Consider the following 18031-nt stretch of genomic DNA (forward strand, 5'->3'; position numbering starts at 1 on the left):
AAATAACCTGGAAAAATAAGCTCCATTAAAGCATTTGTTTGTGTGCATGTACAATTCAGTATCTCTGGCTGCACCGCGGCATATCACTTCCATCCATTATACAATGTGAAAAGCGCTCCTACTTGAGTGAGTGGAAACCTATACTTTGACACTCTGACACAGCAGCTGTCTTCGTGTGACAGAAAACAGTCTTTGTGGTGCCGGCTGAGGGTGAGGGGGCTGATAAAGGAGGTGAGGACGAGAACGGAGGCGAGGGGATTATTGTCATGGCTTTCCTATCATCACTGCCACAATGCAGGTCGCAAATTCAGCAGAGAGGAGAGGGATGCTGGAGGAAGGAGAAGGGAGGAGGATTTCCCAGTGAGCCGCGGCGGCCTGCACTTTGACTAACAAATGAGAGACAAATGGTGTCATCAGCATTACAGAGGCTCCTCAAATCCTTAAGACGCATCATTTTATTTTTGTGCCTTGAGACAGCAGTGACCAGAATTTCTTTATTCCTCCCCGTCTTTTCTTTTGCTCGTACACACTCCATCAGGACAGTAAGAGCTGCTGCCAAAGCCTTTCATCACATTCCTACTGTACGCACAAACACACCCGCGCACTCAAAATGGCAATTTATGGCATCCTGCCTTTCATTTCCGAGGTGTTTTTGCACTTTCCAATGACTGCTTCAGTCTACTACCCAATTTTTTTTTGTCTGGTCAGCCATGGTGAATATCACTGCTCATGCTAACTACACACAGTTTGCTGGGAGAAAAAAAGGTCGCAAGTGATTGTGGTGAAAAGTGGGATACTTATTTTCAAGTTGCCAAGTAAGTGGTAAGACTATTCATGATTACTAATACAAAAAGTGATCTTGTGCACCGCAGAGAGAGAAAGCATCATGCATAATCAATACATAATCAGGGGGAGCGATGCCTATCATCATCTTATTTCAAAGTTTGAGCCATTAAAAAAAAACACGAAGTAGCAATCACTGCTTATTAGAGCGGAGCAGTAGTGCAGCCCTCATTGTTCCATTCTATCTTTAGACCGCCTGTCTAACTCAAAGCTAAGTGAATCGGGGAGCAGAAGATTGTTCAAGGAGCTGGTAAGAAATTGAAGAACCTCTGCTGCTGTAACGGCTCAGCAAAGTAGCAAAAACAGACGGAGGAGAAAGAAACACACACCTGTCTGTTATTCACTGTCTCTGTTGAAAGTCATACCACACACACACATATTCACAATCTGTCGTCAGCTTTCCCTGTGTGTGTGTTTCCCCCCTTAAAACACAAAGCACACGCAGAAGGTGGAGAACCGAGGAGCAGGAGGGTGCACGGTTTCCCTCCGTTAGAGTCTGTGGCTCAAGGGCACAGATACACGAAACATATATAAGACATGCAGTCCTTCGCAAGGCTGAAAGTGACTGCACACGTCAGGGAGATTTATGTCTGGTGTAAGAGTTCCATAAAGATTTCATATGAAGCATTCTTCCAAGCAGATGGTATGCTGCACTCACCTCATAATACAGTCACCCCCAAAACCCAGAGACTTCACTTTAGCTCTCTGCTTACCACACATGGCCTATATTTTGGCAACCAAAGTAGTGTATTAGGTGCATCCCAAATACATTTTGACCCAGTTTAACAATTGAGGAGGTTCATGAAGACACACTGACGTCAAACAGTTTTCTCCAAATCCAAATGGCTGTATGGTATACATCATTATCTACTGCTGGGTCAAACAGCCAAGTCCACAAAGCAGAGGTCGGCTCAAACAACGACTTGATAATAATACCTACATTCTTGCCTGTTAGCAAACAAATCTATTCTTCTGCAGTCTAAAGAGAGGTCACATACTACTGTGATGGAGGCCAGGTGGAAGCAGGTAGAACGGCTCAGTGTGAAGGGGCCGGCATGCTGAAATATTTCACCAGTGTGACATGATGATTATGTGTTGATTACGCAATTGTACTGCATCCTCCTTCATTGTGTCATCAAGCTAGTAGACGAACAGACTAGACATGATTACATCATTAGTGTGTTGGCGGCAAACTTGCCAAAGTCAAAAAAGGTCTAGCGTGGCTATTGGTGTGTTGCAGATCACTCTACGAACTTACATCATTCTTCTGCATTCTGTGTATCATTAAAGAAAGAAAAGTTTACACAAAATAGTTTATTGGGATCACCTTTTTCCATTAAATCTAATAACCAACCCCACTTCATCCTTCCAGCTGTGTTAACGCTGCGCTGCATTCAAGGACAAACCTACAGAGGAGCTAAAAATATTTCCCATAAGCACTATGCTGACATAAAGCCAGACTAAGAGGCTAGCGAGTGGTGACAGAGGTTCTTTTCTGGCTGCTTGGAGGTGATGACAGAGAGCAGCTGTGGTATTATAGTTATGAATCAACAGATCAGCAGGCTTCAGTCTCACCTCCAGTGTGTGTGTGTGTGTGTGTGTGTGTGTGTGTGTGTGTGTGTGTGTGTGTGTGTGTGTGTGTGTGTGTGTGTGTTGTGCCTCGTTTGACTGACAGCTAGAACTTGTACGAATCACTAAATTGTTGCTGCATCAGTCTACAAAAGTTTGATTTGGTTCACTGCCTGTTACAGGAGACGCAGTGCAATACCAGTGCTTTCTAAGTTTGCAGTTATTTCATTTTCTCCAGAGAATTGACCTCCAGGGTCGTATCAGAGCTTATTAAATCGCTGTTGTCCGTAGTCTGAGCATTTGTGTGCTGGCGTGTGTTCTTGTCTGGCTGCTTGCCTTGATCACATTAAACTGCACACTGGAAGTTTCTTTTCTGAAAATCTTTGATAAAAAATGGGAGAGCTTCAGAGACTAAATGATCTGACGGCAGGCGACTACAGTCCCTGTTTTCAGCTTTTGTACAACGATTACAATCACAGAGTGAGACGACCGAGAGGGCCTCTAGAGAAGACTTTCATCGACTCTCACACACACACTCATTGGATAACGGGGATCTATGATCGACTTCACATGGAGCGCAAACATTTTTTTTAATCACATGCATAGAAATGAAAATTTAAACTCACAATCAAAGGCTGAAAATCGAAAAGGCCAATTTTGTTTCAGCATGCCACAATAACCCTGCACCTAACTAATGTGCTGTACAGTCATGACACACTTGCACATGACAGTATCAGAGGCTGTGCCAAAATATAGACTGCTGAATGTAATACTGGGCACAATGTCTGATCATTTTATAAAGAGATACTAGTTTTAAAAAAAATCTCTGATCTGAGTTTTTCATGTCATCAATAAACAAAAGATTAGATTTTTTTCTATGGAATGATGAAACAAAATACTTAAATTTTACAGCTTAAAACAGATCATGTCAGTGCCGTCTGTTCCATGTTAATCACATTTACAGTGAGACCCGTAAAGTTCGATAAAATCAACTGATATTTAGGTCTGGCAGATTTATCTTTCTAGCTGTAATTTTGTTTGCTGAAAATTAGTCATTGCAAAAGGAATAGTTTTGGATGTTCAATAACAGCTATTCTGATTCAATAAATATAAAATAAAAGACAGAACAACAATTTACATAATCATAAAAATGTGGAAAAATGAGTGTGTGTGTGTGTGTGTGTGTGCTTGTTCTCCTGAAAATCAGCATGCTTGTGGGAGCGTGCGTTAATGATGCAGTTTCCACAGTGGGTGGTCGTTGTAAGCTTAATTTTTCAGGCCTGAGGACACCTGCTGTTTCCTTGTCAACTCAAATTCAGCACCATTTAAAAACTGAAAGCAACAAGGACGGAAAACGATGTTTGTGACTTTTTTCCCTGTTAACAGAAAACACAACGCGAACGGCAGACGGGTAATTGCTGGTGTCTGCTCTTATGAAGCACTGAAGCAGGTTAGATTCACAAACAACTTGACGATGCAAATGGCGACATCAATTTTCAAAAAGCAGATGAATAAGTGAGACAGGGCCGGCTGCGAACATTAAGAGGACATAAATAATTAAAGAGATCTTTTTAAAAGGAAATATTAACATAAAACATGGTTAAAAGTGAACATATGTGCATGTAACATCATATGAACACATAATCTTACTGACATTCGTGTTTTCAGAGATTTTTCACATCGGTCCTCCACTAATAACAGACCCAAATGTTAAAAATTCATAACCTTGGAATATAAATAAAGGGCAGCTTGTTGGAATATTTCATCCACTAGATGCTGTATATGTCACTTCACAGCACAATGCATGCATTTTTTTCTTCCATTATTCATAATAACTTGTTTTTTTCTCCCTTGTACTTTAAGACTGACTCATCTCTTGCAAATAATGTCTGACAGGCAGAAAGATGTCTCTGTTTTGCTTCTCTAACTGTGCGACCTTAAATAAAAGTTCACCTTCCTGATCTCACTCAAGTGAAGGGCTAATATGAATAAATCTCCCTCGGTGACAAACAACCCTTACACTCACGTACACACACATCCTTTTCCATCACTATACCCACTGCACTCACAACTTGTGCGCATCCAAGCATACGAGCTTGAGCTGAAACTATTAACTTTACATCCACTTAAATCACCTTTTCCACCTCTGAGCAGTAGAGAAGTGTGAAAGGGTGAGGAGGAGAGGAGAAGAAAAGAAAGGAAAGTAGAAAACTCCATTACAGCTTCTGCCTCTCATTCATAGAAGCACGGTATGCAGATGAGAGAAACTAGGAAGGAGAGATGAAGGACTGCAAAAGTGAAAGGGAGAAAAGTGGCACGAAGTTTCTGCAAGACTTCTATCTTTGTCTTGTCAAAGTCTAATGACTCCCTAATGTCAAGATCTGCTCAGGAATATCAATGAGAGAGCAACTGTACATACAGACACTTCCACAAACACTCTTTGGAGACATTCACCAAATTGGCAAAGAAGTTTCTCCATACAGCTTGTAGACTGACCTCTAAATGTTGGCTTGCATTAAAGTCAAACTTCAGCATGATAAAACGGTGATTGCAGATATTACAAATGGATTTTGATTCCCCTTATTAAATCACAGATAAAAGTGGCTGTGGCTCAAGTGGTAAAGCAGGTTAAAGGGTCCTTGGGGAAGACCCTGAACCCCAAGTTGCTCTCAATGGATGGCTAGCACTTTGTATAGCTCTGCCACCACTGGTGTGTGAATGGGCGAATGAGAAACACATTGCAAAGTGCAGTGAGTACCACTAATAGTGCTATTTATGTGCAGATATTTTACCATGAAAATCCTAATTCCACTCGGGTTCAGCTTTTTACATTTGTAAAAAACAAAAGTTTGACAAAGCTAAAGATTCCAAATGACACTTATGATAAGTTATTGAGCCCTATAGCTAAGAAGTATAAGATGCAAATTTTCTATTTGAATATGTAAACTGATGAAGCCAAAACATTAAGCCCACTGCTGCTGAGAAAAGCGCTCCTTAAATGTTCCCTGTGGTATCAAACACTTAGACAGGAGCAGCATATCTTTTAAGTTGCAATATGGATCCACTGCAGATTAGTTTCATCCCTCCTCTGGCCTCTGTCAGAAACCGCCCACGCCCGACCCAGTCCACCACAAACTTCCCACTCGCACATATTCACAGAAATATCACTGGTCTGCACAGAAAATAATATGGCTGGCACGTTCAAACACTGCAACAACTTTCCAGAAAACTTTAATCAACCGGCTCAAACTCAAGTCCTTGCTTATCTCTCTCTCAGTAAGAGCGCCACTTCGTCACTAATGTCTCCTTTGATGCCAAAAACCAGCAGAGCCTCGCTCAGTCATGAGCACACAGGAAGAAAACAACAGGCCCATATTTCAGCACCTGAACTGTTTACGGGCCTCATTAATAATCGTTACCCCTCTTAATGACTTTCTTCGCGTGTGCAGCAGAACATGCACGCCGCCTCTCCTAATTCACCCTCATTAGAAGCAAACATCTTGTGGTTGAAAAAAAATAAAAAAGAGAGAAATGGCGGCTAAACACAAACAACCTTCAGACAGATGCTACTCTCCGACTTTCCTCAAGTACACTTTTCATTACGGCTTTTTTTAATTACTTGTAATGTTATTCAAAGATGCATTACTGCTGCTGCTTGAGTCACAGTTCAATATCACTCTCGGTCGTGCTCGGCAAACTTGATTTTACAAATACATCAAACAGAGCGGGCATTTTCCATCAGCTTTGATATTTTGTGTTCCGTAAATAAAAAAGTAATTTCCTCTGAGTTTAACCTGTTGCATGATTTCATCTCTGCCCGTCTGCTTGCTTTAAGCCTCTTAGAATCTTTTGAAATGCTTGGAAAGTATAATTACTTGAATTTGGGCTGTTAGAGAATTTGGCCAACTCCAGCTTTCTCCAGGGAAAGACCAAGCTGTCAGATTTGTTCCTTTTTGACAACCAGATCCCTGCAGGTCACCAAGGACAGACCTGAGAGGTGGTTTACTGTGGTGTCTACAGCTGTAATTACAGGTTAGATGGTGCCTTGGGACTCAGAAAGACGTATTCCCAACTCTGAAAAGAAACAGCTATGATTTTTTTTTTTAATTTCACATATGGAAAAAAAAGTGTTTCACTTCATATGTTGATTTAAATGTCAGCAAATGCACTGTATGAACACAAATAAACAGAGACATGATCAGAAAATGGGTCGCTCATGTCAAAGCAGCACTGAAATAGTGTAAAACGGCATTGAGTCTTAAATTAAACCAATCAATGTCATAATAAACAGAAAGAAGTTCACCGTTTATATTCTTTACAAAGGATAGCTTACTACAGAGCTAATCCTAAACATTACTAAGCAAACACTGCTAAGTCACTTCCCAGTAAATTCATGTATGCATAGGAGATGTTTGTGTACTATTTTTTGGAGGTTCTGTGTTACATAATATTAAAACAAAAGCAAATTGCATGGAATCCTTCAAGCAAGCAGATGTTTCACCCTCAAGCAAGCTGTCAGCTAATTATTCATCACAGAGTCTGAAAGCTGAAAGGGAGAAACTTTTACTGAAACAATAGTCCAGCAGTGTTGGAAGAAGTATTCAGATCCTCTACTTAAGTAAAAGTAGCAATACAGTGACGTAAAAATACTCTGTTACAAGTAAAGGTCCTTTATGAGCATTAAAATGTGAACAATTAACGTAAAAGAGCTAGTTTGGTCCTTCTGACTGAATTATTTGGGATTGTCATGACCTGGATGACTGAGAATCTACACAGACATGATAAATAATAATGAATAATTTGATTATTAATACGGAAATATCAGAGTCAAAGCAGCATGTTAATGTTGTGGCTAGTTTGAACTAGTTTATGTAAAGTTTTAAAAGCAGGTGCACCAGATACATTTGGAGCATTGAGATGATTGTAGTGGAGTGGAAGTCCATCCTCTATACACCGCTTTATCCTCACTAGGGTCGCGGGGGGTGCTGGAGCCTATCCCAGCTGACTAGGGCGAAGGCAGGGGACACCCTGGACAGGTCGCCAGTCTGTCACAGGGCTACATATACAGACACACAATCACACTCACATTCACACCTACGGGCAATTTAGAGTACTCAATTAACCTCAGCATATTTTTGGACTGTGGGAGGAAGCCAGAGTACCCGGAGAAAACCCACGCATGTACAGGGAGAACATGCAAACTCCATGCAGAAAGACCCCAGGCCCACCCCAGGATTCGAACCAGGGATCTTCTTGCTGCAAGGCGAAAGCGCTAACCACTATTCCACTGAGCAGCCCTGGAGTGGAAGTATAAAATGAAAATACTCAATTACAAGTACTTGAAAAGTGCACTTGATTATTGAACTTGATTAAATTCACTTGTCAGAACAGAATACCAAGCTAGAAAAGTTAACAGTAAAATGCAAAGTGCACATAACAGATAAATCAAGTTTAGCTGTTTCAGTAAAAATAATCACTGGTGAGTCAAAAAGTATTTATCCAAATGTACCATCACAGCAGAAAACAGGCAGCAAATGAATGGGGGCAGGTGTTCTACTACATGATAAACACTAAAACCAGCGTTGGCAGGTCTACAGTAATCCATATGTGATGTACACTCAATATTTTAAAAAGCAAAAAAATTGCATTAAATGTTCAATAATTTAGACGTGACGCAATTGTTTTGGTTATGTTTTTCTTTCACGATAATGATAATGAAATGTTAAGAAATGATGTGTAAACTGTGTTCATTTTACCTGTCAGACCATAAATTATGTAATCACATCACCGTTAATGTCAGAGTCAAAACACTTCCTATAATAATATGTACAGAAGTATGCTAAAATATACTTTTCCATCATTCTATCAATTTGGGATGTGTTTGATTGGTGCCAAATTAATTAAGCTGTGTGAATATAGAACTATATTCAGGACTGGAAAGAACAAGGAAACCTGTTCCGGTATCAATAATGTGGACCACACAGAGCCCTAATCTCAGATCCAGAGAGTCAGGCTGGGATAAGTCTGACTCACCACATGTAAGCTCCGTATACAAGTCCGCCATTTTCCGCTCATTTCAAGTCGCTTTGTCCCCTCCTCCAGCTCTCTGTGCTAATGTTTTCAAAATGCATTTCGCTATGAGAAACACCAACCTCCAGGCCAACACCCTACCACGCTGTAAATTTCAAGTTTTGCTGAGGATCTGGATCGTGCAATAAGGCAGCCCTGTTAGGTTTTGCTGGCGGATTATCCATTTTAATTCCAGTGCTCATCTTCCTCCGAGCAAATGTTCCCCTGAAACAATTCCCCTGTTCATTATTTGGAGGGAACACCGAGGCCATATCCTTCCGCAAAAGACGCTTTAAAGGAAAAACAAACAAACCAGAGCATTGTCTCGCCTGTTGCAGAGTGATGATGAAGAGCGGCCAGATCATTATGTACTACAGAACGGGCTGGCTAAGAGGGACGAGTCTGGTATTACATGGAAAGACAAAAGATAGCAAGACAGCATAAATCCTCAGGACTGTGGCAAGCTGGAACAACAGATCGGCAGAAGCACCTGGAGAAACTGCTCTTCAAGATGGTGACACCAAAGGATGACTTGATTCAGGCTTTACTGCACTTTGAATGCAGTTAAATGATACGTAAAAACCCTCTAACACTACTGTATTTTGTAGACTTAAGGAACAAACTGCTTTTCATTCTTTAGTGTTTCAAATCACCACCCCTTCCCATCGTCTTTTTCAGCGTTTCCCTTTCCTCCTGTATGCAGCTTTAGGTTGAGGTCCACCTTTGATAGCGTCAGAGGCTGCTGCGCCGCTCCAGGTCGGTAATGATCCCATTGCTGTCAGGACTGTCACTCCACCAATCAATCAAACCTGCCGGTGTGCGAGTTTGTATGTCTCCGTCTACGCGTGTGTTGATTAGTAGACTCCATTAACTCTTATGAAATTCTGGTGCCAAGCCACGGCGCCTGGGGAGAAGCACTTATGGAACGTCAGGTTGCTGTGTGAGTAATCGGTTTACCAGTGCCAGGGGGAGATAGCAGAGGGGAAAATAGGATTTTCGAGCCCCACAGCCAACAAGCAAAAGCACCAAGAACAAGCAGTGTGCAATGGAGATGATTAAAGCAAATGGATTTTCGAGTACACAAATATGTTGTTTGACTTCGCAAGTCTGCATCTTGAGAATTTGCAAGTGTGTAGTTTGGTTTGGCTGTCTCAGAGCAAGAGCTGGTTCAACAGTCAAGTCAGGACAGAGTTGAAAAGCTCTATGAGGCCGAACGCAAAACCATCAGCTCAGCATTTTCAGCATTCCTCAATAACCTTCTCTCACAGAATTGTAATACCTTGAACCATATCGTAGCCTCCAAAAATGCAATTGGTTTTGTTTCCTTCTACCTTGTCACAGTGTGCATATTTAGCTGCGAGTGAATTTGGCTGACTTCAGCATCTCTCCTGGGAGAGATAAAGACCAAGCTGTCAGGATGTGTCCCCTCTGACAACCTGGCCCCAGGCTGACAGAGGAGCAATGATAAAGGCAGCCATTTTGGGGCCAGAGCAAGGGTGGCTAAGGCTTGCCAGAGAGCTAATGATGTTGGTTTCGCAAATTTCTGCACTCTGCTCAGATGACAGCACCATACAACGGATCGGGCAGATTCAAACTGGATTCTCATCATCTGTAGTGCCTCTTTGGATCGTATCATCTGCTCTCCATTTGTTTGACTCGTCTCCACAAATTGCAGCTGGAATTAGCAACTCTTAGATGGATGTAAATTTCTGTTTTACAGCATGTTCTTGTGGGATTTCGGGAGCATGTTTTCCTCTGCATTTAATCAGTCATGTGTAATGTGCAGCCTTAAAAGGCCTCAGAAATCTTAAGCTCACAACATTATTATTAAACCTCTTTGCTTCAAATCACAACAGATTAATATTTAAGTTGTGACCCTGAGAATGCTTTTAAGTTAATGCCTTGGTATAGAGTCCAGATTAGACTCTTGTGGCAGTTCAGAACAGCATGGCATGAAAAGAGCATCACTAATCACGACTACTGACCAGAAGCAGCACGTGGCGTTGTCCATTAAACTTGGCTTGATTGGCCGATCATTTAAACACTGTGTGCACAGAGAGACACTGAGTTTGTTCTGACTGGTAAGCTAACTGACAGATATTGACGAGGCTTTTCCCACTGAGCATCCCTCCATGACTGCTCTGCCGATGTGGATGTGTGTGAATATATATCCGCCTGTGTTTATATATGTGTGCGTATTATTGACCAGAACCTTGCCCAAGTTTCTATCTGAACTTACGGATTGATTGTAAGACCAGCTGCAGCGCTCTACAAGGCTGCCATCCCTCAGGGCAAACCCCAGCGTGTATGTTTATGAGTGTGAGTGTGTGTATGAGCATTATCTTTTGACAAGAGCAAACCCCAGGCTTCGTCTAATCACCTCCACTTCTCTCCTTATCACTCTCCGCTGTGCTGTCAATCACACCAAAGTTGCTCCTCAACAACCTTCAGAGAACAGAGTGTACGCCCTTAGGTTATTTATCAGTGAGCTACAACTAAATCACTGCTGCTTATTCTCGTCCTGTTTGTGCTGATTTACTTATCACACACAAGAGATTGGCCAGATGACAATCTTCCTGAATGAGCTGCAATATCGTACGGGAGAAAGACGGCAGCACACACACTCCTCCCGACATCCTTCCCCTCAATACGCTCAGTCAATGGCAGTCACGCGTACCCTTCAGACATCCTCTACACAAGTGTGTACAGCTTCTAACACACAACACACGCACAGTGATCCCCTATCTTCGGACCGAGACGTGCAAGCCGATAACCTCTGACAATAGAGGACTCTCAGTTGTGTACTCATACATACAGAATGATTCAAAGGGCAAAACAAAAGGGAGAAGGTGTTACAACCTACATTGTAAAACACTTTATTGTATTGTTTGGCTATCTGCTGGTCTCTCCTCCTCTCCCTGCTGATGAGTTATTCTCCGTCTAATGGAGAACGGCTGAGCTAATGGATAGAAAATCATCCTCTAATGCAGATCAGATGTTGTGAGTGACAGTACAGCAACGTGAGACAGAGGCACACAATGAATGACACCGACTCTGTCACACTCAGAGACACTTTCCGTCAGTCAATCAATCAGTCGCCGGTTGATAAACATCTGACAAGGTAGCGGCATCAGATTGGTGTAAAAAACTGTTTGTAACCCACTGAATGCTTCCACTATCGCTCCCCTCTGCCCTTCAATTCCTCCACCCTTGATCAGAGACTCACATTGATGTTTCCCAGCCAAATTCTGCTCCTCCTTCACATCTTCCCATCTCCCGTTGCTTTGTTCTCTATCTTCTCACCTTTTTATCGCTCCCTTTTCCCCTGCAGGCATTTAGAAATGAATGTGTTTACAGAGACGGGCCGAAGGAGAGGAGACGGGGTTGAGGCACCAAGGAAGAGGTGAGCGGGGCTTATTTTAATTAATGATTGCCTGGCCCTCTGCAGATTCTTTCAAAGATTGAAACTTGTTAGGATTGATTCTGGCTTCCTGCCCTGTTAAGCTATGGCCCCATTGTGGCTTGACAGAGCCAGAGAGGAGGAAGGCAGGATAAGGGTCAGAGGGAGCAATTTTGTGTGAGGATGGACAATGGAAAAGCTAAGAAGTGACACAGACACAGGCAATGGGAGAGAGCAGTGGAAAGCGAGGCAGTGAAGACACTATTAGAGACTGAAATATATACGATACTGTTACATAATCTGATTGGTGAGAGTGGAGACAGTGTTGAGGGGGTGGGGTGGACTGTCAGATTATTTAGAAATATAATGGGGACATTAGGATGACAAGGGGAGAAGACGGGTGGGTAATTATGGTAACTTTCCCATAAGTTGCACGAATTTGAACGTCAGAAAGAACTCGGGTCTCGTGTTGCTAACTCCCAATATTAACCCTTGTGTTGTCCTGTGGGTCAGATTTTTTGGTAGAAAAAAAAGGTTAAAAATCTTTAAGAACATTCACAAAAAAAAAAAATCAACCAAAATCCAGAGAAATTCCCTGGATTTTGGTAGATTTTTTTGTGAATGTTCTTAAAGCAAATATTAGAAGTTTTACTCATATATATGTAATTTTAGATACTTTTAGGATTTTTTTGGAAGATTTTTATTAATTTTTAAAAATATTTACAAGAATTTTCTTGCCAAATTTGGGGGAATTTTTCAAAATAAAACTTTTAAGGGAAACTTAAGGAATATTTGAAATTTTCTTCCTGAGGTTTTGCAAATTTTCAGAAATTTGAGGAATTTTTTGGATTTTTTTCAGACAAGGAAACAATACTTTTTTGGTGCCTGTAAATGAGGGCAACAGGAGGATTAATACAGGACAAGTGATGTATGGGACTTATGCATTAGCAGGTTATGATTATCAGGAAGAGCTTTTTCGTAATAGGACAACCGACGCCTACAGACAACCAAAGAGTGCTGCTGGGAAGTGCCTGGCAAATGTCTGCAACCATCTCACCCAACTTAGCTTCTGTCCTTCTTTTGCCACTTTCCTTCCTTCGCATCTTTCATTTTCCCATCCTTCTTTCCTCCCCTCAGTGAAGTGCCCAATGTGACAGACAAGCCTAAGTAAACCACTCGAAGCATTTCTCCATGCGGGGATGCAGTCACTTCACATCAGCAATTCTGGCATTTCCAGGAGGAACTTGGGCCCAGGAACCAAGACAGGATCCCCGAAGAGGCAACGTGTGCCACACATGTCCTGGCACATTGGATGACACATTGAATCAAGGTTTTTAATTAGTGCCAGTGGCCATTACGGCTCTAGCTGCAGCAAAAACTGCCATGTCGAGAAGTTGACTTCAGGCTAAACTCCCTCTAATTATGAAGCCAGTCTTTGGCCAGGAATCTTTCAAAGACACAAAGTCCACTTTAGAGGCCTTCATCTTATCACGCCTCCACTATTGCAAAACCCTTTTCACTTGCCTCAACCAGATATTTGTTGACTTTTAAGGCCTCTGTCACTGCTGTATCTGACCTCATTGTCATATATGAACCCGTACTTATTAAGACGACTCTGATTTTATTCCCAAGGAAACTACAGGCTGGGTTTTAAAGCTCCTTGCTAGTGTGCTACTATGATTTTATACTGTTTGCTTTATTTCCCTTATTGTATTCAGTTACTGTTTCGCTTGACTTTATGATTTGCTTGTTCCGTTGCTTGTACTTTGTAAGATGAGCTTATAATCAGAGTTTAATGTGGCTTTCAGACGAGCTGATAACCTTCACTTCAACACCTTTAACGTCTCTCACTGCTAAGTTTCCTGATGCAGTGAAGTTCATCCTGACTTTTACGCTTGGCACAGCTCTGACTGCCACTGCTTAACATCACTCATTAAGAGCTGCTTGTGTGTGAGAAATAAACTGTCCACATTAATCAAAGGCTAAATATCTCTCCGAGAGGCAAGCGAAGAGCTGAGCTGCTGCACTTTAACCAACAAAATAGTTCACTTTTGTCAATGATTGTGTTTACACTTTGCACTTCTGTGCCTGAGTGAGCGAGCAGCGCATCTGTAGGATTGTGCTGACTACTGGAAAGTAAGCTATCAGCTCACTTAGCCAAAGAACGAGGACCAAGTTAATCTGAGAGATGGACGTTTTTGTTTAACCCGTCCACCACAAACTGCACATCCTCTGAACACAAACAAGACTGTGTGTACACAGTGAATGTATCTGAGACTCTCTTTTACACATGCACACATTTGCAGACAACTTTTAATTTCCTGCTTTCTTGAATCCTTCATACAGACTTTTGGAGCTGCAATCAGAACAGAGACTAGAAGATCTGATTATACTTTAGATTAAATACGTACACTCTGAGTGGGGGAAAAAAAGACATGAAACATATCAAGTCTATAGTATGTTTACATAAAGAAATAATCTGATGATTACTCTTTATTCTTTCGCCCGGAAATGTCGATTACATTTCTAAGAGGCCATGGTGACCCGCAGAAATGAAATGTCTGTTTTTAATCCGCCAAACAGTTCAAAATACCAATGCAAGTATTTAATTAAATATATTGAAACCACTTAATATCCATGTTTGAGAAGCTGAAAGCAGTATATTTTTGTCACATGTGGTTGATCAAACATGTTGAAAGTGTTGGGAATAAGTAATAACCACCTTCAAACAGAGGACAAACTGAAGACAGAACATTTATGGTTAAACTATTGACCAATGAAAGCGACAAAACAAAAGGGTATGACAGGATGGATTTGAGAGATAATCTGAAAATTTAGACATCCGGGTGAAGTTAGTATGATACAACAAAAAAGCTCAATCAATAGAGGATCACAATTTAATTTTTTTAAATAAATATTTAAAGCCGAAATTTAACACTCTTGTCTTCTCCACCAATGTATCCGATGATGTGCAGACTATTAGTATCAGAGAAAACAAAGGCATGATTGGCAGGCTGCCAGCCAACCACTACTGATTTAGCCTTTAGACAATATTCTGGACTTGGAGATGAAAAGCGAAGCATGACAAGATTGAGATAAAAGCCGCATATGCATATGTGGAGACAGTGTATGTGTTTGTCTCTCTGTGCATGTGTGTGTGTGTGTGTGTGTGTGTGTGTGTGTGTGTGTGTGTGTGTGTGTGTGTGTGTGTGTGTGTGTAGGTGATATGATTCCTCCTGAGTGTGGCTTGTGAGGTGGAAGAGGAGATTACTGCACCGCGCTTCTATAATTACCTCTCATCTCTCAGCCGGTGCTCCTAAACACAACGGGGGAACGCCAGGCTACCGCACACTTCTCGACACATGCACGCACACAGTGGGGCGCACTTCGGCACAATGCAGCAGGCTGAGAGGGAGTTATTTCTAGAGAGTTACATTTCACTCAGATTGTGAGTGGAGACCACCCACACTGCCTTTAAGCAACACCGGTCAGCTTTGCCTCAAGCTCAAGCACACACTCACACACACACCTCACTTGCTCACAAGTTGCTGGTAAGTAAGAAGAATGACTCACCTGTAGTCAGCCTTCCCACACACACACACACACACACACCACAAAACCCACCTAAGAATCCATTCTCGTACGCTCACATCACGCTGTAGGCCTTTTCTGCTTAGTCGAGATAATACAGAAAATATCCTGTCACTTGTTCTCTTTCTGTCACACTCACACAATAGGCTACACATTGGGGCCACTTTGCGGTCAGCTGCTTCTATAAAATAAAAAAATAATGCAATAAACAAAAGCCCGGCAATATTTCTCCACAACTTCAGCTGCATCAGAACTTCATTACATCGCCTCTTGGCAAGGGCCACCCCTTGCAAACTATCAGAGCTTAGTATGTTTTACAGTTGACAGCGTCTCACAAAGATGAATTAACCATGCAATTCAGAGCTTTGAAAAAGTCATTAATAACTATGCCAGAAGTAAATTGCTCTGGCACAGTGAATGACTTAGTACTTTCTCCCTTTGCTCAACTATTAAAAAAGCAATATGACTTCGTGCGGACAGTCAGACACAAGGGACCGTTTCAACAAGCTGGAGAGAAAAGAAGGAGGAGATAAAATGGAAGAAAAGAGGAAAACGATGACTCTTCTGAAGAGTTTACATTACAGGAAGAATTCTCTCCTCCACTGTCACATTTACTAATCATCTGTAATACAAGTCATAATCCAGTATGCACATTAATCTGCAGCTCATTTGGAGCCAAAAGGTGAAGTTACAAGGCAAAGACACTTAAGAAGATACAACAGGAGGAGGGGGAAAAAGGTAAAGCTGATGGATGCTCCTGACTTTAGCAGAAAAACTATTATTTTGAACTTTCAACGGTGAAAAGGTGAATCTGCTGCTTCTTAACTCCCCCACACATACATACCCACACACAGGCTTTGATAAGCACCAAAAAAACCAAAAAAAACACATAAACCCAGCAGAGGATACCCACACACACATACACACAAGCTGGATGTCAGTGCACTATCAGAACACCTTGCAATCTTTTCTTAATTTAGTATGCATTAAAACTGTGACAAAGCTCTGCTTAGCTGCTAATGCGTGGACGAGTGCAAACGAGATTATATTGTCCCCGTCGAGCCTGAGGCGCGCAGCTGTCTGGACAGTCACAACCAACCCTTCGCGGGGCCTGAGATGTGTTCAGGCATCACACCAAGCAGTTTATTCAAGCAGCTGGCACTTCACAGGCAAACCGGGTCCTCGCATAAGCGGAGGATGCTGTGAAACGCAATGTGACAATTGAAGGTTGTGGTGACGAGAGAACACCTCAAAAGAGTGCTCAGCTCATCGAGGAGCACCTCCATAGGTATGCGCAGCCATGCTCGTTCACACATAAACCAAGTGGTTCCTTATATCGCCATAACTAATGTGTGTCAAGTCTCATCTGTGCTGATGAAGAGGAGGCAGCCCGAGCGCACAGGCATCCAGCGAATGTATGACATTGGTCAAACCAAATCGGACAGGAGCGAAATTACGCACGAATTTACTCCATGTGAGAATCAACACTGCATGGACATCAGATGTCTGCTGAACTTGCAGAACCCCTTTTTCAACCCATGACCCAGACTTCGGCAGATGAAGCTCAGGGGAATATGAGAGAAAGCAGCGGAATGTGCTGAAACTCCACATTTTTTGGGCATGAGATCTGTCTGACAAGTGTCTACAGCCCGCAGCGCTTTGCGCAACCGTGAAGATAATGAAGTGGTCTCCCGTAGCTGAGCCTGGCCAGCGAAAAAACACACAGTTGTCCTGAAATTCTTGACAGCAAAACAAACCATCATTCGCCAACATTACGCACCACATTACGCAACCACAATAGCATGCAACACTGACAAGATTCAATACGTTTGCTTTTTTGTCCCACCAAATGTTATTTTCAACTCGCTCTTTCAGGAATAAAGAACTATAAACTACTTTAGGGGGGACACGAGAGCTGAACAAAACAGAAAATAGTGTTACCATGGAAGCTCAGCATTAAAATATCAGAAAAGCGGTGGTGCACTACAAATAAATTAAAGTTTATCTTTTGGTAAATGGCGAATAGGAGGTAACATTTCCAACAAGTTGGGTGCACCACGACTCTCTATAGATTATTGGCTTCATATATTGAATCTTCTCTCAGCAGGCAAACATGCAACATCCACCGGTGTTTCAGACGTCGGTTCACTCACCCGTTAGCTGGTCATAGGATCCGTCCAGCTCTCTGGAGTCCGACAAGCTTTGGTCACGGTTTTTCGCCTTCATATTCCCCGTGTGCGCCGGAATGTGGAACTGTGGGGAAACAGCTGATATGTTGGCGAGTCTTTGTGGAAATGCCACTGGTTGTTTTTATGTCGCCGCCTTCACGGAGGATGGCTACGATTATTCTGTCGTTAACAAGTCATATTTGATTAGATAAAAAGGGAGAGCGAATCGTTTTGTGTTTTGGTTGTTGCTTTTACTGTTCTCTCCGCGTCCGTTTCTGTGTGCGCTCTCGGCATCCAGGAGCCGAGTGAACCAAGCGCGCTTCTGGACAACATCCTCGCATGGGCTGACGCACACGCACGCAAAAGAGTGTACACACACACACACACACAC

At 42.2% G+C, this 18031-nt stretch overlaps 1 protein-coding gene across 3 annotated transcripts in view; it reads right to left on the minus strand.

Annotated features, from left to right (window-relative positions):
- The window catches only part of LOC110953152 (Kv channel-interacting protein 2), a 100182-nt gene extending 82205 nt beyond the window's left edge, over positions 1-17977 (minus strand). The window contains exon 1 of one of the 3 annotated variants that reach the window (XM_051959792.1): positions 17626-17977. In XM_051959792.1, the coding sequence (XP_051815752.1) occupies positions 17626-17698 (73 nt within the window). In that variant the 5' untranslated portion in view covers positions 17699-17977. The remainder of the gene's footprint in view (positions 1-17625) is intronic. The other 2 variants (XM_051959793.1, XM_022197006.2) reach the window with 2 other exon arrangements.
- Between the last annotated feature and the right edge of the window lie 54 nt (positions 17978-18031).

This window comes from Acanthochromis polyacanthus, chromosome 15, assembly GCF_021347895.1.
Source record: "Acanthochromis polyacanthus isolate Apoly-LR-REF ecotype Palm Island chromosome 15, KAUST_Apoly_ChrSc, whole genome shotgun sequence".
Classification (NCBI taxonomy): Eukaryota; Metazoa; Chordata; class Actinopteri; family Pomacentridae; genus Acanthochromis; species Acanthochromis polyacanthus.